The sequence below is a fragment of the Astyanax mexicanus genome, chromosome 21, assembly GCF_023375975.1.
Source record: "Astyanax mexicanus isolate ESR-SI-001 chromosome 21, AstMex3_surface, whole genome shotgun sequence".
In the NCBI taxonomy this organism is placed as follows: Eukaryota; Metazoa; Chordata; class Actinopteri; order Characiformes; family Acestrorhamphidae; genus Astyanax; species Astyanax mexicanus.
This window is the reverse complement of record NC_064428.1, coordinates 40,409,948-40,437,874: the sequence shown is the minus strand read 5'-3', so window position 1 is coordinate 40,437,874 and position 27,927 is coordinate 40,409,948. Positions and strand designations below refer to the sequence as shown.

General features: G+C 37.4%; 2 protein-coding genes across 2 annotated transcripts; one reads left to right on the top strand and one right to left on the bottom strand.

The window, feature by feature from the left end:
- The first annotated feature begins 2,220 nt into the window (after window positions 1–2,220).
- slc27a1b (solute carrier family 27 member 1b) lies at window positions 2,221–19,874 on the top strand. Its single transcript, XM_007236278.4, has 13 exons — window positions 2,221–2,302; window positions 4,829–5,009; window positions 6,053–6,447; window positions 7,246–7,413; window positions 12,143–12,212; window positions 12,371–12,462; window positions 13,741–13,850; window positions 13,935–14,144; window positions 14,773–14,899; window positions 15,289–15,426; window positions 15,599–15,763; window positions 16,249–16,395; window positions 17,168–19,874. The coding sequence occupies exons 2-13, from the start codon at window positions 4,837–4,839 to the stop codon at window positions 17,323–17,325; spliced, it is 1,953 nt and encodes a 650-aa protein (XP_007236340.3). The 5' UTR covers window positions 2,221–2,302; window positions 4,829–4,836; the 3' UTR covers window positions 17,326–19,874.
- Window positions 19,875–21,069: 1,195 nt separating this feature from the next.
- LOC103029756 (E3 ubiquitin-protein ligase TRIM39-like) lies at window positions 21,070–26,564 on the bottom strand. Its single transcript, XM_049469551.1, has 7 exons — window positions 26,361–26,564; window positions 24,111–24,206; window positions 23,702–23,932; window positions 22,917–22,939; window positions 22,697–22,815; window positions 22,386–22,561; window positions 21,070–21,578 (listed from the first exon to the last, which is right to left on the bottom strand). The coding sequence occupies exons 1-7, from the start codon at window positions 26,562–26,564 to the stop codon at window positions 21,111–21,113; spliced, it is 1,317 nt and encodes a 438-aa protein (XP_049325508.1). The 3' UTR covers window positions 21,070–21,110.
- Between the last annotated feature and the right edge of the window lie 1,363 nt (window positions 26,565–27,927).

Sequence of the window (27,927 nt, the reverse complement as noted above, 5' to 3'; positions counted from 1 at the left end):
AGCTTGATTTAGGGTGAGTCAGTTTGTCTTTGCTATCGTAACGGCAGGAAAAGTACACCTTGTGCATCTCAAAATTCAAAGCAAAAGTCATGTATTAATTCTCTTAATTGATCATGGGTGTGGTTATTTAATTTTGGGCGTAACGTGAAATAATAAACCAATCAGAGTGTCTTCTGCTCATCATTCTCTTTAAGAGACGAGTGAGCTCTGACTTTGGCACATTCATATCTTAACAGCGCAGCACTTTTGCTCGTCTCAGCAGAGGAAACTGACCTGCTCGTTTACACTGTGAAGGTGCACCAACAGGTAATTTACAGGTACAGCTCAGTGAAATACTGCCGAGATAACGATAAACGTCTGACTGTTGGCGTCTGTCTAGGTTGTATTCAGTCAGTGGAGCTCCTGTGTTTTCTGTTACCAAGATAAACAAGTAAAACTCCAGAAATGTAGCTGAACACACCTCATTTCCAGAACACCATGCCCTACAAATGTGTGAAAATAGACTGTTTGTGGGGTGTACGATAGCAATGAGCATCACAACACAAGCCGAATAATGAGCATGAGCTCATTTATTTTAGGTTGAATGAACACCTCTTCTTACAGCTCAGACAATAAAAGCTATGTATCCTTCAGTTCAGTTCTGGAGGCTGTAAAACAGGTCAGGACGAGGTGAGCTGCTACTGCAGACTGTATTTAGCCTGAAGCAGTTTATCATAAACACAGTAAAATAACTGGAAAAGTTGAGTTAATAACATGATTATTAATGATGATACTTGCAATAGTTGGCAATGTTGGTTATTTCTATCCTTCTAGTATGATTGTTAGCATTATTTTTATTGTAAACATAATTAGTTTAGATGTTTCATGGATGTTTTTTTTTCATAATATTTTATTTTAAAATAAATCATATACATCATTATTTAATAGCATTAAAGAACATATATTTTTTTAATTAAATAACAGTTGTGGACTTCAGCTCATGTATTTGTTTCACACAGTGACCACTTGGAACACACCTGGAACCACTCTCTAAACACCTGGTGCACCATGGCAAAAGCTTAGCAACAGGTAGAAACTCTTTAGATAGAAACTCCTCAGTCCTCAGTAATAAATATGACATAATCTTTCAAAAGTTATAATTAATAAAAATACATATATACATTTTTCTAGTTTTAAGTTTCACATATTGTGAATCCATCAGTTGTTCCTTACATTGCATGAAAAATGTATTCCATTTTAAGTTACCTTACCATTTTTAACTTAATGCTTAACAGTCAAAAGTTTGGATACACATTACATTTTTTTGTTTTTTATTCTTTTTAATATGTTATATATATTTTTTAATGTTTTAAATTGTAGATGAATACCAAACTCATCCACATTACGAATTATATATTTTATATATATATATATATTTTACATTCTACAAAGTACTTCCTCTTGTTTAGATGATCAGTTTTGATCATCTCTGCTGGATTTTCTCAGTCAGTTTTATGAGGTAGAGTCACCTGGAATTCAGGCTTTCAGTTAACAGCTGTGCTGAACTCATCAAGAGTTAATTACTTGAATTTCTTGTCTCTTAATGTTAGTTTGAGAGCATCAGTTAAAGTAAAGTAGTGAAGAGGTAGAGTTACAGGTATACAGTGAATAGTGAATATTTCAGTAATGTTCTAATCCAGATTAGGAGAAGCAACAACTACTCAACTAAATAAAGATAAAAATGATTAAAATGATGGTCAGTCAATCTGAAAAGAAACATTTCGAGAACATTGAAAGTATTAAAAACCAAAAAAAAAAGTATAATGATGGAACTGGCACTCATCAGTTCATCAGAGTTACCTGCCTCAGAAACCGCAAGTTAACAAACAGCTCCCCAGATAAGAGCATCTAAATGCTTCTTCACAGTGTATTTTAGTTTGTTTAACACTGTTTTAAAGTTACTACATGATTCATTATGTGTTCCTTCATAATCTGGATTACTTTATTATGTAGGGATACAATTAAAAACACTGATTTTATGATAATATGTTAATTCACTCTGCAGTGGGAGTCTGAGTGCAGGTTTTGGATCTGATCATATAACCAGTCTGAACCTGCAGATCTCAGGAAAACAGCATCAGATCCAGCCTGGGAAACAGTAGGAGGGGTTCTGGCTGAGAGAGGGGAGGGGCTTAGGTTTGGAGAGGGGGCGTGGCTTTCTCTTCACCAATCAGAGCAGTGTGGTGATGGGAGTAAGTTTGGGAAAGTGTGGTGTGTGATTCTGCTGCTGCTTTAGGAAGAAGAACGCTGGAGGAACAGGAGGGTGAGTTCAGAGTGTGTGTGTGTGTGTGTGTGTGTGTGTGTGTGTGTGTGTGTGTGTGTGTGTGTGTGTGTGTGTGTGTGTGTGTGTGAGTGTATGTGTGTGTGTGTGTTTAAAGGCTCTATGCTAATGCTAAAACATGCTAAAAGTAATTTTACTGTGCAAGATCACTTTAATAAATGATAAAAACAAGTTATGTATAGTAAACTGTATATACATCTGACTTCTTCTCTTTCTATCTTGTCTTCTCTTCTCATCCTCTTATCTCCTCAGTTTTCATGTTTTCTCCTCTCTTCTTCTTTTTTATTTTTCCTTCTCATGTCATCTTCTCTTTTCTTCACTTCTCTTCTCTTTATTTGTACATTTGTCCTCTCTTTTTGTTTATCTTGTCTTTTCTTGTCTTCTCATCCTCTCTTCTGTTCTCATGTTTTCTCTTATCTTATTTTTTTTGTCTCACCTCATCTTTTCTCACCTTTTTCATTTTGCATTCTCATGTCATCTTCTTTTTTCTTCACTTCTCTTCTCTTCTTTTCTCTTCTCTTTATTTATACATCTGTCTTCTCCTCTTGCTTGTTTTGTCTTCTTTTCTCATCCCCTCATCTCTTCACATCTCATGATTTTTCTTCTCTTCTTTACCTGTCAACCTAATATTTTCTTACCTTATTTTTCATTGTGTCCTCTCATGTCATCTTCTCTTCTCTTCCTTTTTTTGTACATCTGTCCTCTCCTCCTATTTATCTTGTATTTTCTTCTCATCCTCTCTTCTCCTCTCCTCACTTCTCTTTTCTTTTTTATACATCTGTCCTCTCCTCTTGTTTATCTTATCTTTCCTTCTCATCCTCCCATCTCTTCTCATCTCCTGTTTTATCTTCTCTTCTTTACTTGTTTCACCTTCTTTTTCATTCCTCTTTTTTCTTTACTTCCAATCCCTCTTTTATCTTCTCTTCTTGTTTATCTTGTCTTCTTCTCATCCTTCTGTTTTCTTCTTTTTGCTGTTATCTGTTATATGCTCTTCACCTGTTTTATCTTCTTTTCTTTTCTTACTCTCTTTTTCATTTTGCCTTTTTATGTCATCCCTGATCTTGTCCATTAAATTTCTCTTCTCCTCTCATCTTTTCATTTATATCTGGTCTTCTCATTTCATCTTCTCCTCTCTTTTCTTTTCTATTTTTTTCTCCTCTTTTCTCTCTTCCTTTCATTTTCTCTTTACAGTTTTTCCCAAATGTTTAAACGCATTTCTAAAAACTTGGCTCAGTTTCTCAAAACTCTAAACACAAACTGAAAATTATTAACTCCTTTGTTGAAACTCTACAAATCTCCAGCAAAACTGATTCCTTCCACCAAAACAACACACACAGATATTTATTTATGATCTCCTGCAGAGCATCAAATAAACACTGACAAGATCAATTCAGAGCACTTTTATCAGAAGTATTTGGTTTTGTTTTTGACTTCATGAGGCCGCTGTACAAATTCAAATGCAGACAAGTCCATGGAAATATGTTGTCTTTCTGTTGTTTTTATTTATTTATTTGTTGTGGTGTAGGACCCCCCCCCCCCATTTACAGTACTACACAAATGTAAGCTATATTTACTGTATGCAATATGTTGCAAAACTGTAATTTTCACCTATGTTCACAATGAGAAACATGATAAGGAAAATTCACATACAAAGAGGACACCAAAATGTATTTATTGTAAAATGCAAAGAAACAGATCACTGTTTATCAGACCCCTGATCTCAGTCAGGCAAGAGGACCTCATCTACATCAGCTGCAATATTCTCCCTCGCCAAACAGCGGGGGGAAAACGCCTTGCATGGCAAATCCATCTTTGGCAATCATCTGCGTGGATGTCATCACATGCCTCCCCCATTACATGAAGTAGAGCCCCACGCTCGTGGGGTCTGCGTTTGTACACTTTCCACCTCCATGCAGAAAAGAATTCCTCTATTGGATTGAGAGATGGGGAATATGGTGGAAGATGCAGCACAACAAACTGTGGATTTAGAGAACCAATCATTGACCAGAGCTGCCCAGTGGAAACTTACATTATCCCAGATGAGAACATAGGAGGGCTGAATCAGTCACATGAGGCCTCTTTTATACTCTGATAAATGATTGAAACGTTCTGCTAATTAAGTTTACACAGCTGCAACTTGTGTGAGACTACTTGGTAATTAGAGTTTTGTATCTGAAGGTCAGTGATTCTCAGGTGAGCAAGGTGTTCTAAATGATGAAATTTGTGTTTAGCGATTTGCAAAGCTGTGATTTAGAATGATATTTAAGTGAGAACATATAAAATTGTGTTTAGAGTTTAGCAGTTTGGAGTCACAATGTCGACACATGAGCTTCATGTTTTTGGATTTGTGTGCATAGTTCCACATTTTTTGTGTAAACATTTGGGAAAAACTGTAATATATGGTGTCCTCATTTTATCCCCACTTGTCTTCTGTACCCGTCTCACATCATCTCTTCTTTTCTCTTGTTGTATACTCATGTGTTTTTTTGTATATTTTCTCTCTCTCAGTCTGTAGGATGGAGGGATCAGTGCGAGTGCGGGGGCCGTTGTCGGTGGTCTCGGTGGGAGTGGTGAGGTATCTGGGGGTTTGTTGGAAATGGAGTATTGCGGTGGGGTTCGGGGTTTATCTGTGTTCAGGAGGCTGGAGATTCATAGATACTGCAGCTCGAACCATCAGGAGAGACGTCAGGTACAACTCATCTCTCTCTCTTCCTTTTCTCTTCTCTTTTCATCTATTCTCTTTTATCTTTTCCTGTGCTTCAAGCATTTTTGTGTTGTCTCTCTTCTTAAGTCTTCGTATGTCTTCTCTTATCTTATTTCTCCTCTATACTCATGTCTTGTTATATTGTCTATTCTTTCATTTCTCCTCTTTTCTCATGTATTTTATTTCATCTCTTCTCATGATTCTCCTGTTCTCTCATGTCATTTTATGTTTTCCCTCTCATTTCTCCTCTCTTCTCATGTGTTTTTATGGTGTCTCTTCTCTTCTCTCCTCTTCTCTTCTCTTTTCTTCTCTTCTCCTCTCTCATTTCTTCTCTTTTCTCATGTCTTTTTTTGTCTTTTCCTTCTCTCATTTCTCCCCTCTTCTCATGTCTTTTTATGTCATTTTTTATCTTCTCTTCTCTTGTCTTATTTCTCCTCTTTTTATGTCATTTTTTTCTCTTCTCTTATTCTCTTATCCTCTCTTTCTGTCTTATATTGTGTGATCTCTTCTGTTCTCTTTTCTTCTCTTATTTCTCCTCTAGTCTCATGCCTTTTTATGTCTTCTCTTCTCTCAATTATCCTCTCACATCTTTTATGCTTTTCTCTTCTCTTCTCTCATTTTTCCTCTTTTCTCATGTCTTTTATGTCTTCTCTTTTCTAATTTCTCTTTTCTTTTTATGTTTTGTTATCTGTTCTGTTCTCTTCTGTTCTCTCATTTATCGTCTCTTCTCATAACTTTTCATCTTCTCTCTTCTTTTGATCTCATCTCTTTTATCCTACTCTGTCTTCCCTTCCCTTCTTGTCTTTTATCCTCTCCTCATCTTTATTATCTCTTCTCTAGTCTTCATCTCATGTGTATTTATGCCTTTTTAGTCTTCTTGTCCTTGTCTTTTTGTTATGTATTCTCTTTCCTTCTTTTCTCATCTTGTCCCTTTCAACACTTTCTTTTTTTTTCTTTTCCTTTCTTAAGATTTCATTTCTTATTCTTCTCTCTTGTCTGACTTACGTTCCTCTCTTCCTGTCCCCCAGTGGTCTGTGGGTTCTGATCCGTGTGAAGTTTCTCGTCCGGCGGCACCTTCGGGAGAGGAGCACCATCCCATCCATCTTCTCTGAGCGAGTGGCGCTGCACCCGGATAAACCCGCCCTGGTGGAGGAGGCTACAGGGGAGGTGTGGAGCTTCTCTGAACTGGACCAGCGCTCGGACGCGGTGGGCCGTTGGGCGCTGGAGCAGGGCTGGAGGTCTGGGGATGTGGTGGCTGTTTTTATGGAGGGTAGGCCGTTGATGGTGGCCTTATGGCTTGGACTGGCCAAAGTGGGCGTGGAAGCGGCCCTTATTAACTTTAACCTGAGGAAGGATTCACTGCTTCACTGTGTGGAAGTGTCTGGGGCTCAGGGAATGGTGTTCGGGGCGGAGCTGGTGGACGGTAAGTAGGACTTGTTTTAAGAGAAGATGTTCTAAGACGTCTCTGATTCAACTTTACATTAGTTTATTGTTCAAAACAAAAAAAAAACATTTGGTTTGGACATCAGAACTCTGCAATACACATTAGAAAGTCTTAGGGTTCTACCTTACACTCTATGCAATGCTCGTGATACTCATTGCTATCTAAAACCTCACCAACAGTCTATTTTTACTCCTTTCACCTGTATCGTTTAAATAGCAGCAGAGCTTCTGAATATATCTGCACTGATGGGCGTGGTGTTCTGGAAATGAGGTGTGTTCAGGTACATTTCTGGAGTTTTGCTTGTTTATTTTGGCAACAGGAAACACAGGAGCTCCACTGACTGAATACAACCTAGACAGACGCCAACAGTCAGACGTTCATCGCTATCTTGACAAGAACTTTTACATCAACAATAAACAGAATAGTAAATAAAATAACATTGCTGTTCCCGTAAATGAGCTGCTGGAGCTCCTTCACAGCATCAACCAGCAGCTCAGTTTCCTCTGCTGAGAAGCGTTTGTTGGACACGTTCAGGTAGCTGCAAAATTAAAATAGCAATCCACCAAAGTCAGAGCTCACCTGATCTACTCTTAAAGGGAATGATGAGCAAGAGACACTCTGATTTTATTGATTATTTTTGCACTTTAGTTTCATGAAGTACAAGCTGTACTTTTCCCATCATTATGATAGCAAAGACACAATTACATGCCTTAAATCAGTCTGGATGGTCCTAATAGGGTGCTAAGCATTATAACTGTATTATTTTTCTCTCTGTAGCGGTGGTGGAGATCAGTGGCTGTCTGGCTGGCCGTATGAAGCTTTTTTGCACTGGTTCCTTGCCTGCTGGATCTCTGCCTTCTGAACTTCCGGTCCAGGATCTGGATCTTCAGCTGGCAAACACCCCCCAAACCCCACCGCCAGTCTCTCACAACAAGGGCTTCAACGGTGAGTACAGTGTTTTTACTTTTATTTATTTTTTCTTTTGGAAGATTCCTAAAGAACAACAGGTTGAGTACCAACATAAAAGTTTTTATTTCTACTCACAAATCTCTTTTTAAAATGGTTCTTTATGGCAGATGTGAAGTTCTCTTCTATCTTAAAGAGTTTAAGAATTGGTGGAAACAACAGTGGTGCTTCTATGGGAGTGTTCAAGAGACATTTTGTAGCACCTATATTTTGAATAATTCGTTTCCCAATTGGGTTTCCCAATCCTATAAATAGTAATGTCCTCGACACTAGGAGGGTAAAGGTTTGCACACACCTCCTCTGATAGTATTTTCCTGCCACTGCCATTGATGTAACATTACTCAGACTTCAGCTGCTGATGGCAAACAGCATGGTCTGGGATTTGAACCAGGAATAGTGGCCATGCCCTAGACTGATGGACCACTCTGAGCCCTGTAGCACCTTGGTTTGTTTTGATTTCAATCAGTTAATGATACCATAGACTATTGGATTGAAGTCAATCCACAAGTCAATTTCTCAAGTTAGTCATAGTTAGCACTAGATAATGACAAACTCTTATCAAGTGACTTGATGGGGTTGTTTTCTGTCTTGATCTTCATTTTTAAAAAAAGTATCTCCATTCATTACTCTGTAGTTAGAAGTATAGATACTAATGTTTAGTGTGTGTGTGTGGGGGGGGGGGGGCGTGTACTGGTGTGATGGATCACAGTATAAACCAATAGGGAGTAGGAATGGTATATGTTTATACTATACTATTTGGATGTGGATGGAGATATTTATCTGGATAGGGGTTTTATTGAACGATGAGAAGCCGGAATGAAAACCAGCTGAAATTAAATAGTAGTAACAAGGATATTTTTAGAGTGTAAGGTGGAGTAATTAAGTTATATCATTAACACCTCTGGTAATTCTAAAGTACAGCTTTTTTGTGTTTTTGTTTGGGGAATATGGGTCCTCATAATATGCTACTACAGTATGTTGAGTTCTGGTAGAACAGCAGTACTGAGTGTAACTGTGATGTTTTCAGAAGAACAGCTCGTTGTCTACACATGTCCTAAGAAATATTTCAGGTGTTACCAATAAGCAAGACCCACCCATCTCTCTCTCACTCTTTCCCTTGCTCTCTCTTTCTCTCTCAGTGTTTATAGTGATCTATAGGGGTAGAAACAGCAGGATCTCCTTTCTGAAAAAACAACCCTCTATTCTTCAGTTACGGTCAATCAAAACACAGCTGCAGACTGACAGTAAGGGAAACTATTCAAACAAACCAAAACCAATCTGTAAAAATGTGTTGTCCCCATAAACTAACTGTGATTAATCAGATTTTTTGAAAAGCTCAATTTCACTACTAACCACAACCAGGCCTGTAGAATCAAGAAATCACTTAAATTGAACCTGTCTGACAGCATGAAGCAGATAAAAAATCTCAAAAAGCATCACATTATTACATATATAAGTAATTGATCATGTATCAGTCTGGAAAAGATTATAAAGTAATTTCTAAAGCTTTGAGACTCCAGAGAATCACAGTGCTATTATTCACTAATGGAGAAAAACATTGGAATTCTGGTGAACCTTCCCAGGAGTGGGCATGGACAACTCATTCAGGAGGTTACAAAAGAACACAGAACAATATTTAAATAACTGAAAAGCAGAAAATAATGCTGAGATCTTACAGCCGCACATGCTGCCTTCAAGACGACATCACTAATAATTCCAGGATCTTACATGTATTCATTTTTTAAAGACAAAGCAAAATTACATTCTGCACACATTATATGTGAAGTATTGCTGTTGAAAAAAAAAGGTATGGAGAGACTATCTTGCCTGCGGTCCTGATTAAGATGTGTTTGCAGAAACAATGGGTCAAAATTACTCCTGTATCACTTCATAACTTGGTACCATTGGTGCCAAACATTTTTTTATTTGTAGTGAGAAGAAATGGCAACATTACAAAGTGGTAAATTCTTTAGCATCCCAACTTTTTTAGAAGTTGAGCAGATAAAACTTTAAACATATTGGGTTAAAACTGTCTCTTTCCATACAGTCCCAACTTTTCTGGTCTGGGCCCTTTAATTTCCTCAATTCTCGAGTTTCTCCCCTCCTCTTTTCTTTCTTTCTTTCTCTCCCCAGGGACACATTAGCATTCTCTTACTCTGTCCAGCTTCTGATCTGCCCTCTCTTTATCTCGGTCATCCTATCCCAACTTCCCCTCCCTTCCTTTTCTTTCCTTTTCTTTCCTTTTCCTTTCCTTTCTTTTCTTTTCCACGGTGCCTTGTTCTACTTCTCTTCTTTCGCAGAGAGAAATTCAAACTTAAACAGAAAACGACAACCAAAAGTTTCCTCTGGTTTCTGGAGTGAACTCCAGACTTTCTCTCCTCCACCCTGTTCTGTCTCTTTCTCTTGCTCTCTCTCTTTATTTTTCTGCTCTCTGCATTTGTATGCATCTCTTGCTCTCTCTCTTTCTCTCCCTTTCATTCACTACCACTCTGCACTTGGCAGGAATGTAACCTTTTCCCCACTTTCACCCACAGAGTACAAGAGAAACCCAGCCCCCCTTAACTCTCTCTCTCTTCTCTCTCTCTCTCTCTCTCTCTCTCTCTCTTTCTCTCTCATTTTTTTTCTCTGTCTCTATTCCTTCCCCCATACTTTTCTTGCTCATTTTCTCTCTCACTATATAGATATTAGAGTTTTCACGGCATTAGAGTGAAAGGATACATAAGTTTATTGGGGAAAACTGTTTAGAAATATTTAAAGGAGTCTCTAGTTTAGACCCTGTTGGGTCCTCTATCCTGGATACAAGATGATATTGAGGTTGGGTTTGGAGGTTCTACAGGATCCATATGGATCTTGCAGCATAATTAGACACAGATGTTGCTACAGCTGGGCATGTAGATCCTGCTCTATAGAAATGGTGGATTGGTGATAAATCTGGAGACCGGGCATGACAAGGAAGTGCTGCAATCTGGTAAAAAGTTTCCTAGTATGAGCATTATTCTGCGGAAAATTGCTATCACTTGGAGGTTCTGCCAGTAGAGGCAGCAACACATGTGTCTGCAGGATGTTCTGCACATATCACTAAGCTGTTAGTGTTCCTCCTATCACTACTAGGGGTGACCGACTGTCACTGTATGAGATGCACCTCAGATCATCAATCGCACCTGCAGTTTACAGTGTGAACTCTTCAGTCCACACCAGCAGTTTACAGTGTGAACTTTTCAGTCCAGGTCAAAGCCAGTATTGAAGTGCTCTGTAGTAAAAAAACCTACTGCAGTTGGATACTGAGTAACTCATTAGAACTTAGATTTGTTGTTAAAGTCCAGGTTTATGATATTGATAATATTACTTCAAATTAAAGCTAGTGAACAATTTATTTAATCGACCCTGGTGTTGGGTTGGTGGTTTATAATTTATAATTGTGTCAATCTTTTATGGACAGTAAATGTGTCAGACAAAAATTTGAAGTGCATTTGGGTTTGCATTAGCATATAAGCTAAGTTTGTGAGCCTGGGCTAGCTCCATTAGTCTGGGTTTGGTGTGCTAGCTTGTGGCTATTGCTAGCTTATATTTTGGCTGTTATTATCTTATAGTTAGTGTGTACCTTGTGATTGTGGCTTGTGTAAAGAAGACAAGGACAAGAGTGAGAGAGCTGATGTGTGAAAGAGTTGAAAGAACGCTAGCTAATCCCCATCTGACCTTACCAGTCCACTTATTTAGAGTGTGTGTGTGTGGGAACTGTGCAGCAGTGAAGTGAAGTATCTGCATGGGAAGTGACTGAACCATGTTTAACTACAAAACAAACAAAAATTTCTCTTTGAAATGAACAAGGTCAATAAACTGTGTGATTGCATTAGCTTATGGCTTAAATGCATGTGCCTGGGTCTAGTGCATTAACTTACAGCTTAAATGCATGAGTCTTGGCCTAGTGCATTATTTTATGGATTAAATGCATGAGTCTGTATCTAGTGCATTCACTTATGTCTTAAATGCATGTGTCTTGGCCTAGTGCATTATTTTATGGATTAAATGCATGAGTCTGTATCTAGTGCATTCGCTTATGTCTTAAATGCATGTGTCTTGGCCTTGTGCATTATTTTATGGATTAAATGCATGAGTCTGTATCTAGTGCATTCACTTATGTCTTAAATGCATGTGTCTTGGCCTTGTGCATTATTTTATGGATTAAATGCATGAGTCTGTTTCTAGTACATTAGCTTATGTCTTAAATGCATGTGTCTGGATCTAATGCATTATCTTATGATTTAAATGCATGAGCTTGGGCCTAGTGAATTAGCTTACGGCTTAAATGCATGAGCCTGGGCTTAGTGCATTAGCTTATAGCTTAAATGCATGAGCCTGGGACTAGTGCATTTGCTTATGGCTTAAATTCATGAGTCTGGATCTAGTGCATTAGCTTAGGGCTAAGTGTGTCAGCCTATAACCATATTATAGTGCATTACCTTGTGGCTTGCTAGCTGTCTCATTGCTAGTGCATTAGCTTGTTGTGACTAGCATGTCATGTTGTGGGTAAGGCAGTAGCTTGAGGCTAAAATATCAGCTTATGTGACACTATAAATTACAGCTGTATTTTGAAATAGATTCTTTTTACAATATTAATTCTGTTAAAAATCTTTAACATAAAGGATTTTTTAACATAGCAAATACTTTTATCCACTTCATATTGTTGCTCTGTGTGCTCTCTCTGTAGACAGGTTGTTCTACATCTACACTTCTGGCACCACCGGATTACCCAAAGCTGCCATTGTAGTTCACAGCAGGTCAGTATATATATATATATATATATATATATATATATATATATATATATATATATATATATATATATATATTATCTTATAAATGTATGAATTAATAATCACACACAATTAAAAATCAATTATTTTATTTACTGTACATTACTCCAATGTGTGTCCAGGTTCTACCGTATCAGTGCGTTTGGATACTACTCCTTCAAACTCCGCCCTGATGATGTCATCTACACCTGCCTACCTCTGTACCACTCAGCAGGTAAGTATACACAACACTGGCCACTTTACTGGAAACACCTACTGTAAAAAGTTTCCAAGTATAAGCATTATTCTGCGGAAAATTGCTATCAGTTGGAGGTTCTGCCAGTAGAGGCAGCAACAAATGTATCTGCAGGATGTTCTGCACAGTTCACTAAGCTGTTAGTGATCCTCCTATCACTACTAGGGTTGACCGACTGTCACTTTATGAGATGCACCTCAGATCATCAATCACACCTGCAGTTTACAGTGTGAACTCTTCAGTCCAGGTCAAAGCCAGTATTGAAGTTTTATTGGAAACACCTACTGTTCCTTGTGCTTCCACTCACTGTGCCCCCTAAATTGCGCTTGCATTACAAGTAAGGGGTATCTGATAAAGTGGCTGGTGTGTGCTGGAGTTTGTAATACTAATAATTATTATGCATATGATTTGAAGCCACGTGGGTCATAATGATGGTTACAAAGAGGTGAAAACAAAATACAGCTTCACATAAAAGAGCTGAATTTAGCGTAATCCGGATATAAGTGGATTAGCTTTTGAAGGCTAATCGTTTTTGCTGTGGTTTTTATGTTCTATCAGCATGTTTGCCAATTTTTTAGCCAAACTCGATCTGTGCTTTGAACTTAGCTAAAATCTTGACTTCAGGGTTTAATAGGGTTGAAGCCCTCTTAGTCTCTAACCACCTCTTTTTTATGATTTTTTGGGATGTGTTTGGTCTTAATTTTAGCTAATTAAAAAAAATGGTTTGTTTTAGCTGTGTTTTAACCTTCCTTTTGTAGTTTCTTTTATTTATTTTCTTCTTGGCAAAGTGGCAAGGTTGGAATGGGTTAGCCACAATGCTAACAGCCAGGGTCAGCAGAGTTGGAGAATATCAGCTAAAATCTTGACTACAGAGTTCAACAGGATTGGACCCAAGGTGCTACCAGACAAAGTAACCTCGCTTGGCAAGGCAGAAAGGCTGGCGCAAGTTAGCCACAATGCTAAAAGCCAGGCCCAGCAAGGTTGGAACCGTTGTTAGTGGAAACGAGGTGAACCAGTTCAAAATTAGGTTCGCGTACCAGAACAGTTGGGGTTTACAGTAGAAAAGCGCTAATAGAGATCTTAAGGAGTGTATGCCTTCTGGGTCAGAGTTCTTCTAGTACTAAGCATTTGTTTTTAATGTTATGGCCGGTAGAGGTGGGAAGTATTCATGAGAATCTCACAGATGTTTTAGTTCTGGAGAGCTGAGATAAGAACTGTTGACCTCAGCATTTCCCAGCAGTCTCTATGGTCTCCTAGGTAACATCATGGGGGTGGGGCAGTGTCTGGTGCATGGGCTGACGGTGGTGATCAGGCGGAAGTTCTCGGCTAGTCGATTCTGGGATGACTGCGTTCGGTACAACTGCACAGTGAGTGTTTTATAGTCTTTATTTTTATGTAAACAGAGTTTAAAATCAGATTTTGATTGTACTGTGCATGTTGTGTTCATACAGGTGGTTCAGTACATCGGTGAAATCTGCAGGTACCTGCTGTCACAGCCGGTGCGCCCCTCAGAGGCAAATCACTGCGTTAGGGTTGCTATCGGTAACGGGCTTCGGCCGAACGTGTGGGAGGCGTTCGCTAAACGTTTCGGCATGAAACAGATCGGAGAGTTTTACGGAGCGACCGAGTGCAACTGCAGCATCGCCAACCTGGACGGCAAGGTACAGTTTATACTGTATATACAGCTCTAAGAAATTAACTTAAAAAATGAGTTTCCCTTTTTTTTCCATTTTTACTAAATTGAAAACCTCTAGATTATAATCAAGAGGAAGATGGATGATCACAAGCCATAAAACCAAACTGAACTGCTTGAATTTCTGCACCAGGAGTAAAGCAGCATAAAGTTATCCAAAAGCAGTGTGTAAGACTGGTGGAGGAGAACATGATGCCAAGATGAATTGTTTTACCCACTAAATAAATACACTGATTAAGTTTTTAAAACATAACTGTAAGATCTGAAAGTTGCTTAGATATGGTTTTAGATATTAAAATTGATAAAGCTTTTAGAAGATATTAAGTGATTCTTAAATTGTTATCAAAACATGAATAAAATAACTGTAAACTTGAGTTAAAGTTAAACGAGAACTGTAATGAAATTTAAAAAGTACTTTAAATTTAATTTGAAGGATTTTAATGGCTTAAAATTACTGTACAATTTTCATTTAAATAAATGTATTTGAATACTTTGTCTGCGGTTAATGGTTCATTATTGAATTTGAATGAAATTTATGAAAATGAAATTTACTGATTTTATTTCCTTTTTTTAAGTTGTTTATTTTTTTTTTCTAGATGGGGGCGTGCGGGTTTAACAGCGTGATTCTGCCCAACATTTACCCAATCAGACTGCTGAGAGTGGAGGAGGAGAATATGGAGCTGATTAGAGACAGGGAGGGGCTCTGTATCCCCTGCAGACCAGGTGAGATTCATACCTGTTACAGGTACAAACATCCAGAAGTATTCGGGCAGTGACACCAATTTGTCTTATTTGTGTTTGGTAATGTGTTGGGTAATTTGTTTGGTAATGAATTTGGTAACATGTTTGGTAATGTGTTTGGTAGTGTTTTTGGTAGTGTGTTTGGTAGTGTGCTTGGTAATTTGTTTGGTAATTTTTTGGTAACGTGTTTGATAATGTCTTTGGGAATGTGTTTGGTAATGTGTTTGGCAATGTGTTTAGTAACGTGTTTGGTAATGTGTTTGGTAACGCGTTTGGTAATGTGTTTGGTAACGCGTTTGGTAACACGTTTGGTAACGTGTTTGGTAGTGTGTTTGGAAACGTGTTTGGTAACGTGTCTGGTAATGCTGTAGGTGAACCAGGTGTTCTGGTTGGACGAATCATTCAGCAGGACCCCCTGCGGAGGTTTGACGGCTACGCTAATCAAGAAGCTACGAATAAGAAGATTATACACAATGTGTTTCAGAAGGGTGACTCCGCCTACCTGTCAGGTGAGCAGTGGCATGGTTTCACTTTTACTTACATTTTTTAACAGTTTTTACATTTTGTTACCAGCCAATAGAAAATGATTATCTGGAGGGGATACATAAACATGAACCAAAAGCAGGATGAAATCTTTTAAATATTCTTGATTTTATATTCCAATACTTTTACCTCTCTCAGGTGATCTGATGGTGATGGACAGACTGGGCTACATATATTTCCGAGACCGCAGTGGAGACACGTTCCGCTGGCGAGGTGAAAACGTCTCCACCACCGAAGTGGAAGGAATTCTGAGTGGTTTACTGAACCAGACGGACGTAGCTGTTTATGGAGTTTCTATACCAGGTCAGTTCTGGTACCACAAGATCTGCCACAAGGTGGTGCTAGATAGCATAAAAGTTAAACAAGGCGTCCAATAGAAACACATCCCACACATTTTCTGTAATCAGGGATAGGTCTGGAGATACAGCAGCTGGACATGCTAAGGTAAATGAAGAGCTAGATAATGTTACCGGGGAGAGAGCTAAGCTTAGCAGAGAGCTAGCTTACATTATTGGGGAGAGAGCTAAGGTTAGTAAAGTGCTAGCTAATGTTACCGGGGAGAGAACTAAAGTTAGCAAAGAGCTAGCTAACATTATTGGGGAGAGAGCTAAGGTAACAGAAGAGCTAGCTAACATTAGTTGAGAGCCAGCTAAGGTTAGCAGAGAGCAAGCTAGTCAGCATGCTAACAAGCATTGAATTTCACTTTTTAAGTGGTGCAAGAACTCTGCTTTATATTTTCATATGGACAGGTGAATTTTATAAATGATGTATTTCTATTTTCTCCTCAGGTGTGGAGGGGAAGGCAGGTATGGCGGCCATCGCAGACAGCACAGGAAGTTTTGACTGTGAGACTTTCCTACAGGAAGTTCAGAAGTCCCTCCCCTCGTACGCTCGTCCTCTCTTCTTACGACTTTCACCAGAAGTGGACACGACAGGTTAGAGATCTTTAGGCATCCTTTCATTCGTCCCTGTTTCTTTGATTTTTCACTTTTGTATTATAAGTTATATTGTGTCAAAGTAGTATATTAATTTTTACAAAAACACTCTAAGCGACTTCCACTAAGCAACACCACTGCAGCCACAGAGCAACAACCTAGCAACCACCATCTATCATCCGCTTAGCAAAACCCTAGCAACCAAACTAGCAACACCATATTAACCATCTAGGAAGCACTTAATATCACCTTATAAACCTCTTGTTGTACCATGGCATGCTCTTAGCAACATCATAGCAACTCTATAGTGACACCGTAGCAACAACATAACATCACAATTGCAAGAACCTAGAAAACACTTAACCACGCATTATAAATAACTAGTAGTACCATGGCATGAACCTAGCAACACTATAACAACCTCTTGTGGTGCTACAGCAAACACCATAGCAACACCATAGCAACACCATAGTGACAACATAGTAGCACTATAGTGACACCATAACACACCAGTGGGATATTCTTGCAACCACTAATCAAAAACCAAATCCAAGTTATACCCAGTAACACCGGTACGTTACAGTATGAAGAAATATAGAAATGTTGAGGTGTTATAACCTGGTTATAAACCATTAATAAACACATACTTAACTATTTGTAAATCCTTTACAGTGTATTCTTATTTACTGTTTCAGTATTTTTAAATAACGAACAAATAAGTGATTAATATATTTAATACAAAGTGTTTTCTGCTGCCCTTCCCCACCGACAGGAACCTTCAAGATCCAGAAGACACGCCTACAGAAGGAGGGATTTGACCCGCGGCGCTCCGCCGACCGGTTCTACTTCCTGAACAGCCGGGCGGGGCGTTACGAGGCTCTGACGGAGGAACTATATAACTCTATAGTAGAAGGCAGGGTATCATTATGAGAGCAGATAGTGGTGGTGTTGTAGAAAGTGCTGTAATGACTCATCTGCTGTATTTTAGACTCTCTTTGGTCTGAAAAACAAATGAGATAATTTAATATGAGATAATATGATGGCTAGTGTTTTCGTTTTCCTCTAATTAAAATTATTAACACAAGTGATGTATTCCGTTAAAAAGGGTCAGTGAGTATTGCTGCTAACAAATTTTGGTGGTTATGTTTATGAAAGCGGATGAAAAATGTATTTATTAATGTTTATTAAATGGCATTTTGTAAAAATGTAGAAATGTTCACGTAAGTTTAGCTATAGTTAACGTAACAAAGAAAGCAACTGCAGAAAATAATGGTTTCTGGCATTATTGTGCAAAAACAAGTTGGTAACACCATAGCAACACCAAAGCAAAACCATAGCAACACATTATAGAGTACAGGATAGTATAGCAACCAACTGCCTGATCCAATTATGTTGCAAATCAAAGTGTACGTCTGAAATAATGGGTTTTAAAAAGAGTGTATCCTGCTTTTGTTGGAGCAACTGTATCTACTGTTTAGAGAAGCTATTAAAGCAGGGTTTGGAACATTGCTGTGAGGATTTGATTGATACTCAATCCTGGCATTAGATTAGGCATGGTGCCAAATAGGTTCATATTTTAAGGTTCATGCTCAAGAAAGTCCTATTCTATTGGCAGTATTTCTCTACAGGGACTAGACAAGCTGTTTGTGTGCATTTGCACATTTGTATTAGCAATAGGTGCACCTTAAAGTAGATGAATGCATTTGATTTACTGTATGTGTTGCTAGGGGTTGCAAATGTGCTGCTTCGGTATAGTTCTCCTTAGTTGCTAAGGTGTTGTAGGTGGTTGCTAAAAATGTTGACAGGTGTTTTTGCGAAAGTGCTGCAATGGTAGAGATGCTGGTTTCTAAGGTGTTGCAAGGCAGTTGATATGGTAACAGCCTGGTTGCAAAAATGTGTTGCTAAGCAGTTGATATTGTATTGGATGTTTCTAAGGGCTTTCTACTGTAGGTGGTTGTTGAGGCGTCACTTGGGTATTGCTCTTGGTTTCTAAGGCATTCCAAGGTGGTTTCTAAGGTTTTGTTAAGTTGTGTTTTAAAGTAAAACTTTTGTCCAAAAAATATTTGGCCAAATGGTGGAATAAAATGCAAAAATGTTTGGTTGATAGAACTGTGTCCGCAAATTTTTGTCTAAAATTTAGGGTGTTAAAAGTTTATGGATACAAGCTGGTTGCTTTAAAAGTTTCCTGAACGCTAAATATAAATATAATATTTTTTTCTGTTCATTTCTATGGAAGAAAAATGTACGAACATTTTACAAAATCATACATTTGGTACATTCGTAGAGCTTATTGTGTAGTTTTATGGTATATGCTTTTTGAGCCTGTCCAATTTATTTTTTTTGTCAATTGATTGGCAAAATATTTAGCTTTTATTTATATTTAGTGTTTGGAGGAGCTTTGGAGCAACCAGCATGCGTCCACAAACTTTTGTATAAAATGTGAGATGCTGAACTTTTCCGGATGCAAACCGGCTGCTCTAAAAGCTCCTCCAAACAATAAAAATTAATAAGAGCTAAATGTTTATATGCAGGTAAAAATGTACCACTATTTTTTGGACAAAAATTGGACAGATAAATTGGACAGATTTGAAAAGTATAACACATAATACGACCCCATTATCTCTACGAATCTACCAAATTTGGTTGCTGTGGCTCGAAGTTTGTTAGCTGTAGTGAAATTTGAAATTTGAAGCATTTGGTTGGAAGTTTGCGAACACATTGCAATGCATTTCAGTTTCTAATAATGAGATGCACAAATAAAAGCTGGATTAAATCAAAAATTGTAGACAATTAAAAAAAAACATGGATAAGAAAATAAAAAAAGGAGTTAGACTGCCTCCTGCAATCATAATGACAAAAAAAAAACGTTACTTTTACTTTATGTAATTTTTTATGGGACATGCATTTTTGCTGTATATATAAGGTTCTGTGAATGAATATTTCCCCAGTCCTGAATTACGATGGATGTGTTTCGTTTTCAGGTGAACGAGTGCCTTATGATTGTTTGCAAAATTGTAAAAATGTCTGATGTCGCTGAGTAGTACATAACGTTGCTGTCCAATAAGAGATCTTTAATTTTGTGTTTAGTATATATTCTGAACAAACAGACTGTCCATTACACTGATGGATGGTCTAATAGAAATTTTCTCAAAATTACGTTAAATAAACTCTTTTTACATTGACTTCCATTGAAAGAAGGTTTATAATGTTTTATCTCTCTCTTCTGTAAAGTTGTTATTTTGAAGATGCACGTTTTTCATTGGACAGCGACGATATGTTCTTATTTAATTTTAAGTTTCACAGTATTAAGTTTACCCTCACCACTGGCAACTGGTTCTTTTAGCAATAAAATAAGAGACGTAGACTCTGACCAACTTTAGCGTCTTTAAACCACACAGATCTTTCGTTTCTATTGTTCTGATGTAAATAGTTGCAGTAAAACAAAGAGTGAACAAACTAATAAAACTGCTGAACCTTCAGATTGTGTCACAGTTCCTGTTTATGGTGTGCCGGGTATGTTCTGGTGGCTTACGTGGTATTTTAATACTGGATAGGGTCGTCTTTGCTCTTAAAACAGCTTCAATTCTTTGTGCCACTGTGGATTCCACAAGACTTTAGATTTTAGAGCCTGTTTACAGGGACAGTTCTGACTAGAAGCTGCTGTTTACCATCATTACCATACACTGCACTGTTCACTGTGGGTGGTAATATTAGATTACAGAACTAGAACGGATTATTATTTTGGTTTATTTAGCATCTGTAGTATGGTTTTCTTCCTGCCACTCTTCCAAAAAGGCCAGATTCGTGGAGTGCAGGACTTATATTTGTCCTGTGGACAGATTCTCCTGTTTCCCTTTGAGCTGTGGATCTCTGCAGCTCCTCCAGAGTGACCATGGGCCCCTTGGTTTTTGCCCGTCACATCTTTCAGAATTTTATTTGATTAAACATTTATATACATTTAAGTTTGTGGTTGTAAGGTGACAACATTTTTAAATGTTCAAGGGGTGTAAATATTTTTACAAGCCAGAATCCGCCAGTCACCAACATTACCATACACTGCACGGCACTGTCCAATGTGGGTGGTAGTATTAACCTTCAGAAATAGAATGTCCGGATCCATCTATATCCATTTTCAGCCCTCACTCCACTCAAACTCCCATAAATAATTCACCTGGCCTTGCCATGAGCACATTGACCAGTGTTTAGTATTCAACCTCACTCACAAGAAAACACCTCACAACTCATACAACCCATACAGATGTGGCCGTTCCCAAGTTATCCCCTGAAGGGACACATAAAGATCAATTTAAATACTCTATGCCCCATGGACTATGTCAGTGTATTCAGTGCATTTTCACTTTAGAGATGTGATTGGCCGATTGCTACTACTACAACTAATAATAATAATAGTAGATAATTGACCATTTTATTTTGGATTATTTAACATCTCTAGTATGGTTTTCTTCTTGACACTCTTCCATAAAGTCCAGACTTGTAGAGTGCAGGATTTTTAGTTGTCCTGTGGACAGATTATCCTGTTTCCCTTTGAGCTGTGGATCTCTACAGCTCCTCCAGAGTGACCATAGGCCTCTTGCTTTTAGTGTAATACTTTTGCACATCACATTTTTTCAGAATTTTATTTGATTAAACATTTATCTACGTTATATATAAATTTGTATTAAATTATTAACTAAACTAACATTTTAAAATGCAATCTATTGTGAATCTTCATGATTAGAATTAGAAATGTCCTCAATAACCTCCTCCTCATCTTCTTCTTTTTCATCCTCATCAGGTATCTTGTGTTTCTCTATGATCACTGAGATCCTCTGGGGTAGAATGGTGATGGGTCCCCGGGGGCAGATACTCTCGAAGTAGGGCAGTAGTGGTTCAGTAAAAGAGTGTGAGAAGGTGTAGAGGTGTGTATCGCTGTCATGATTCGTGAACATCAGTCGCCCCGCCTTCAGGTCCAAACACACTCTGATTCGTCCAGGTTTCAGTCCGTTCAGCTCCAGCCTCTCACAAGGTGAGGTCATCGCATAATACTCGCCATCTCGTAGACTTACAGTCCAAAACCCCGCCTCCGGACACGCCTCGAACAGTTCCATTCGCTTGACGGTCGCCTTGGCCACGCCTAGAGTCCAGTTAGTGCTTTGGGTCACCTCCACCACCCAGGAGTAGAGCTGCATATAAAAAGTACTGTTAGTTATTAGCGCAACAACATTTCAGCTTTTTGTACAACAACCAAGTCATATTTGGAATGTTGAGTTTCTTTGATTTTACCAAATTGAAAACCTCTGTAATATAATCAAGATGAAGATGGATGATCACAAGCCATCAAACCACCAAACTGAACTGCTTGAATTTTTACACCAGGAGTAAAGCAGCATAAAGCTATCCAAAAGCAGTGTGTAAGACTGGTGGAGGAGAACATGATTGAAAAAAAATTTGATTAAAAAACAGGTTTATTCCACCAAATATTGATTTCTGAACTCTTAAAACTTTATGAATATGAACTTGTTTTCTTTGCATTATTTGAGGTCTGAAAGCTCTGCATCTTTTGTTGTTATTTCAGACATTTCTCATTTTCTGCAAACAAATGCTCTAAATGACAATATTTCATTTGGAAGAAATGTTGTCTGCAGTTTATAGAATAAAACAACAATGTTCATTTTACTCAAACATAAACCTATAAATAGCAAAATCAGAGAAACTGATTCAGAAACTGAAGTGATCTCTTCATTTTTTCCAGAGCTAAATAAGGAAGTACAAGTGAGCAAAATATTATCTTTAGAACTTTACAATTTAATATATGTGGAGGATATTTAATATAACTCATGCACAATTGATATTGACTTTGTGATATTTTAATTTATATATCCATAAACAAGACAATTGCAAAACTCCAAAACTGTTACATCACAGTCTTGATCTCTTTTACAGTACCTTTCAAGGCTAAACAGAAAAGCTACTTTACCAATGAGTCTTACCGAGAATAGTTGACCAGGACTAATGAGCTCCGAACCAACGACACAAGCGTAGGGGTCAAAACGCTCAGGAACACTGGGACAGGACGACTGATGCCTCTCTTCATACTGGACCTGATTGAGACCAGGTGTGACAGTGAGGGAGGCGGAGGCAGAGTTCTCGTCCAGAGTAACTGGAACTGGATTGGTAGAGAAAGATAAAGTGATATAACAGTAAATTATAGAACGTCTCCATTGTGAGGAGGTTTTCAGTAATCTCTGATAAACCCGATTTTCTAGAAGTTGGACTAAAACAAGACTTTAGACAATCTTACAGTATGGAACTATCTCCATCATCTTCTCCCAGACTTTAAATCTCAGGTTCCCCACATGTTCAGGAACACCTATCAGCGTCCTGAAGACCTTCTGTGGCTTCTTTTGACATTTCCATACTCTATAAATATAACAGACAAAAATCTATATATAGAAAATCTGTAATATGAAGTTCACAAATTAATAAAATTTAAAAAATACATTAGAGAGATGCAGTCTTACCTCTTGACTGTGTTCTCATAGCTCTGTAAGAAATACAGACTGAAATATATTAAATTGAACAGATACGTAGAGAACAGATGGATGTATAGGATAGGTAGTATGTGTGTATGGATGGGGTCAATGGAGTGGATAGATAGAAACATTAATGAATGATGGGTTGATAAATTGATGGATGGACAGGTTGGATGGAAAGATGAATAGATGACTAGATATAATGTAACAGAAAGTTGGACTGTATGGAATAAAAGTTAAATTAATTATGATAGTGGATAAATAGATAGGTTGAATGGATGGTGTGGACAGATGGGTAACTGGTTGGATGGGGTGATTAGGATGGATGAATAGATATAGTGGGTGGATATGTGTATGGATGGAATAGAAAAATGGACGGATAAAAAGTAAAACGATAGGTGGATAAGTTGATAGACAAATGGGTTGGATGGATGGGTGGATGGATGGATAAGTAAATGATAGATGGAGTGGCTGGATAAATTAATGGATGGGTGGGTGGGGGGTGGATCATGGATGGCGAGATTGGATGGTTGGTTGGATGGATGGATGGATGGATGGATGGATGGATGGATGGATGGATGGATGGATGGATGGATAGATGGATGGAGGGAGGGAGGGAGGGAGGGTTGATTGGTTGAAAGAGGGGGCAGGTACTGGATAAGATAGATAGATAGATAGATAGATAGATAGATAGATAGATAGATAGATAGATAGATAGATAGATAGATAGATAGATAGATAGATAGATAGATAGATAGATAGATAGGAGGTACCTTCTGGAAGTCATCATCATCTGCTTCTATCTCTTTCTCTACCTCTTTGATAGTTTCTGAAATAAACTGGATCATCTCTTCCACTTTACCACACCGCTCCTTCATCTTCCTCCTCTTCTTCTCCTCCTCCTCTCTCAGTGCAGTGATTCTGTCTTCCTCCTCCTGTCTGAGGAACTGATGGAGCCTCACAAACTCCGCCCTGATCTGATCTTCTGTCTGCTGTACCTGAGACTGAGAGATAAAACAGTAGAATACAAGCTATTAAATACAGTACTGTATATATTGTATTACAGTAGTAATAGTAATTGATTTAGTGCCTAGTTGTATGGTATAATATGGCAGTAGTGTATGTGGTTTAATATCTGATTTTGTTTGATATGATATAACAGTTATGTAGAGGGTTCAGTACCTGGTTGTGGCTGAAGGCTGATTCACAGGTGTGTTTGATCAGGTCAGATTTTGAGGCTCTATTCTGTAATATATTCACTGATCGTTCCAGCTCCCCCTATAGGACAAATGGAGGAACTGCAGTTTAAAGTAGGGCTTACGCTCCTACACTAATTTATGACTATGCCAGGAAAATGCTTATGTATTTGGTGTGGGTGCAAATAAAAAAATGGTCCCACTTTATAATAAGTGTCCCTAAGTACTATGTAGTTACACGGTAACAATACATGTAACTACAATGTAAGTACTAATGAAGTACACATTGTTACAGGTTAACTACAGAGGTACAGGTTATGTAATTACACATGTGTATTAAGGTTAATTTTGACTTGTGTAAGTACACGTGTGTACCAGGGTGAGTGTACTTACACAAGTAATAGAGCAAGTGTACTTACACATGTGTAACAATGTGTGTGATAAGTTGAGTATAAACTTATCCAACAGCTATTGTCTAGTATGTAATTAGGGCTGATTGAGTACACACACATTGTTACACATGTGTAAGTACACTTGCTCTATTACATGTGTAAGTACACTCACCCTGGTACACATGTGTACTTACACAAGTCAAAATTAACCTTAATACACATGTGTAATTACATAACCTGTACCTCTGTAGTTAATCTGTAACAATGTGTACTTCATCAGTAGTTACACTGTAGTTACATGGATTGTTACCGTGTAACTACATAGTACTTAGGGACACTTATTATAAAGTGGGACCAAAAAAATCATGCTCAACATGTAGATGCATAGACTTCATATAAAAATCCACTTTTAGTACTTTATAAATATTTAAAAGAAACTACAATTAATGTGTAGATACACATTAACAGTCCATGTCAAAATGTTACTACCTGTCATGTAGTTGTTGCTATATATTAATTAGAGTAGTACATTCTTTTAAGCTGTAAAACAGACATAAACCAAAACTAGTAGATAGGGGTGAAATGTTGATAGTCAAAACTCTTGAATGATGGTGATCGGTGATCACTTAAACATTTGAATCAGGGATATGATGTTTAATAGTGAAAGTAAGAGCTTTCCCATGCTCACAATCAATCAATCAATCAATCAATCAATCAATCAATCAGTCAACCTTTATTTTCACTCGGGAAACCATTGAGGGTGACCCTCATTTACAATGTTGCCGAGCATTTACAGTATCAAAGTGATTGAAAACATTTAATAATTAATTTGAAATAATAAGGAATAAAATAGTAAAATAGAAAATTCTAAAATACCACAAAAACCAAATTGACACATAAAAAATAAAAAGATAACATAACTAAGAACAAGAAAATAAAATAAAAAGTAATAATAAATAAATAAAAATAAGTTAAAAATTAAAATAAGAAAAAGATAAACTGATATAAAAAAACTCATTTAAATCAGTCACAGGCTTTCTGATGGTGATTAGAACCTAAAAGTTTAAAATGGTTCAATGATTCCAGTGTTTCCTGTAGTGCTTCTCTGTTCTGTAGCTAAAAGCAGATTTTCCCAATTCACTAAAAACTCTTGGTACCTGACAGGTGATCCAACCACTGGAGCGAGTCTGATACGTGTTGTTATTATTAATTGAGATCAGTGAAGAGATATAAGCTGGCAAATGGCCAGAGAGTGATTTATAAATATATAGTTTTTATTTATAAATAAAAATATATGGTTTTTTTTTCACATTTTAAGCGATTGGTGCTAAACAGCTGTGTAGCTTTAAGAAAAGCACTAATCAGTGAGGCTAACCTTGAGAGTGCAAAGACTGAACTCTGGAGCAATGAAATAAGGCCATGTGATGATCCCATCATGCTTAGCACTACTGTACAAGCCTGTGGGGGTGGAGCTATGATAATTTGGGGATGCTGCAGTTGGTCTGCAGGTTTAGGTTCAGCAGCGTTATTAGCCCAAAGAATGAGGTCAGCTGACTACCTGAATATACTGAATATAGACCAGGTTATTCCATCAATGGATTTGATCTTCTCTGATGATACAGGCATATATTTACTATTATGTATAATATAATATAGTATACATATATTTATTGCAACAATTTGTTATTTATTGTTTGATGGCTGGTTGGTTTATAAAGGTACTGTATACCATTGGACTCCACACAAACTGAACTTTAATGTATGTCAAGATTTTTGCATTAATATTATTATTATTATTACGTATTAATAATATTATTGTGTGTGTGTGTTTGTGTGTGTCCTACCTTGCAGTCGTGCACAGCCTCCTCTATAGGATAAACTCTGTGGCCGGTGTGTGTGTGTTCAGCTCCACACACACTGCACACTGGTACCAGATCATCCAGGCAGAACAGGGACAGGGTCTGATCTCCATGCCCACACAGGGTGCACCGACCTGGGCATGCCGACGCAGCCTCTCCCCCGGCCTGGAGCTCAGCCTCCGACTCCATTCAGTCAGAGAAATGTGAGAGTGTGTGCTACATTTGGCATTTGTGTAAGTGTGTGTGTGTGTGTGTGTGGGTGTGTGGGTGTTTTTGTGTGTGTGTGGGGGTGTGTGTATCAGCAGTATCATGTATCTTGTAAATGTCACTCTGGTTAAGCCTCATGTTAATCCTACTGTTTTACTGGTGTGATCATGACATATGTTTTATGATACCTGCTTTTAAACATAAACTATTTGTTGTCATTTGCTGATTAAATTAAAAACATTATATTAAATTTACATTTACTAAACAAAAACATAGAACCTAAAATTATTGTTCCCTTTTATGTGATTTTTTCTTCTACTAAACAAAATTATTGAATTACATCGTATACTAAATTTTTACTTTATTTTTTTTTAAGTTTCTTTTAAAAGTTGGTCTGAATAATCTAAATATGTGTTTTTTACTAAATGTACAGATTGTAGTTTAAATCTAGTTGAGGTCAAGACAACTACTCTGCACTACTGCACATGCTGTCCAGTTGCTAACTTAAATTAACAATACTATAAATAAAACTGTAGTGCTGTGCCCTCTACATGCATTTGATTTATGTAAAACTGGTCATTAACTTATTTTGTACTTGATCCCAAAGAAAAGTCAGTAGAACTTACAATACACATTTCAAAGAACTTCAATTAGGCCAAATAAAGACAATTTATAAGTTGATGAAATGTGATATTTAAGTTTTATACATATGAAGACTTAATTCTCTGAACTAAAGATTTGTAGCTGGCACAACTAGTGGTGTTTTTTTTTGTTTGAGCTGCAAAACTTAAAAATCTAGTGCAGTAAGTTGCCTTGAAATTTTAAGTTTTCACTTCAGTTTCTGAATCAGCTTCTCTGATTTTGCTATTTATAGGTTTATGTTTGAGTAAAATGAACATTGTTGTTTTATTCTATAAACTACAGACAACATTTCTCCCAAATTCCAGATAAAAATATTCTCATTTAGAGCATTTATTTACAGAAAATGAGAAATGACTGAAATAACAAAAAAGATGCAGAGCTTTCAGACCTCAAATAATGCAAAGAAAACAAGTTCATATTCATAAAGTTTTAAGAGTTCAGAAATAATCAATATTTGGTGGAATAATCCTGGTTGGTTTTTAATCACAGTTTTTTTTCATGCATCTTGGCATCATGTTCTCCTCCACCAGTCTTACACACTGCTTTTGGATAACTTTATGCTGCTTTACTCCTGGTGTAAAAATTCTTATTTAAATTTTTTTACATTTAAATAATAATAAATAATAAAAGTTAGCATAAGAAGAATAGTCTGTTAAGTTCTGTTAATTTATCATCAGTTAATTTACTCAAATGATTAAATAAG

Bases quoted from the DNA above. Each gene is read 5' to 3' on its own strand.
- LOC103029756 (XM_049469551.1), bottom strand. From the start codon at position 26,564: ATGGAGTCGGAGGCTGAGCTCCAGGCCGGGGGAGAGGCTGCGTCGGCA. The intron at 24,207-26,360 runs GTAGGACACACA...TTTGTCCTATAG, and splicing joins AGGCTGTGCACGACTGCAAG to GGGGAGCTGGAACGATCAGT. The intron at 23,933-24,110 runs GTACTGAACCCT...TTTATCTCTCAG, and splicing joins CAGCCTTCAGCCACAACCAG to TCTCAGGTACAGCAGACAGA.
- slc27a1b (XM_007236278.4), top strand. From the start codon at position 4,837: ATGGAGGGATCAGTGCGAGTGCGGGGGCCGTTGTCGGTGGTCTCGGTG. The intron at 13,851-13,934 runs GTGAGTGTTTTA...GTGTTCATACAG, and splicing joins GCGTTCGGTACAACTGCACA to GTGGTTCAGTACATCGGTGA. The intron at 15,764-16,248 runs GTCAGTTCTGGT...TTTTCTCCTCAG, and splicing joins TTATGGAGTTTCTATACCAG to GTGTGGAGGGGAAGGCAGGT.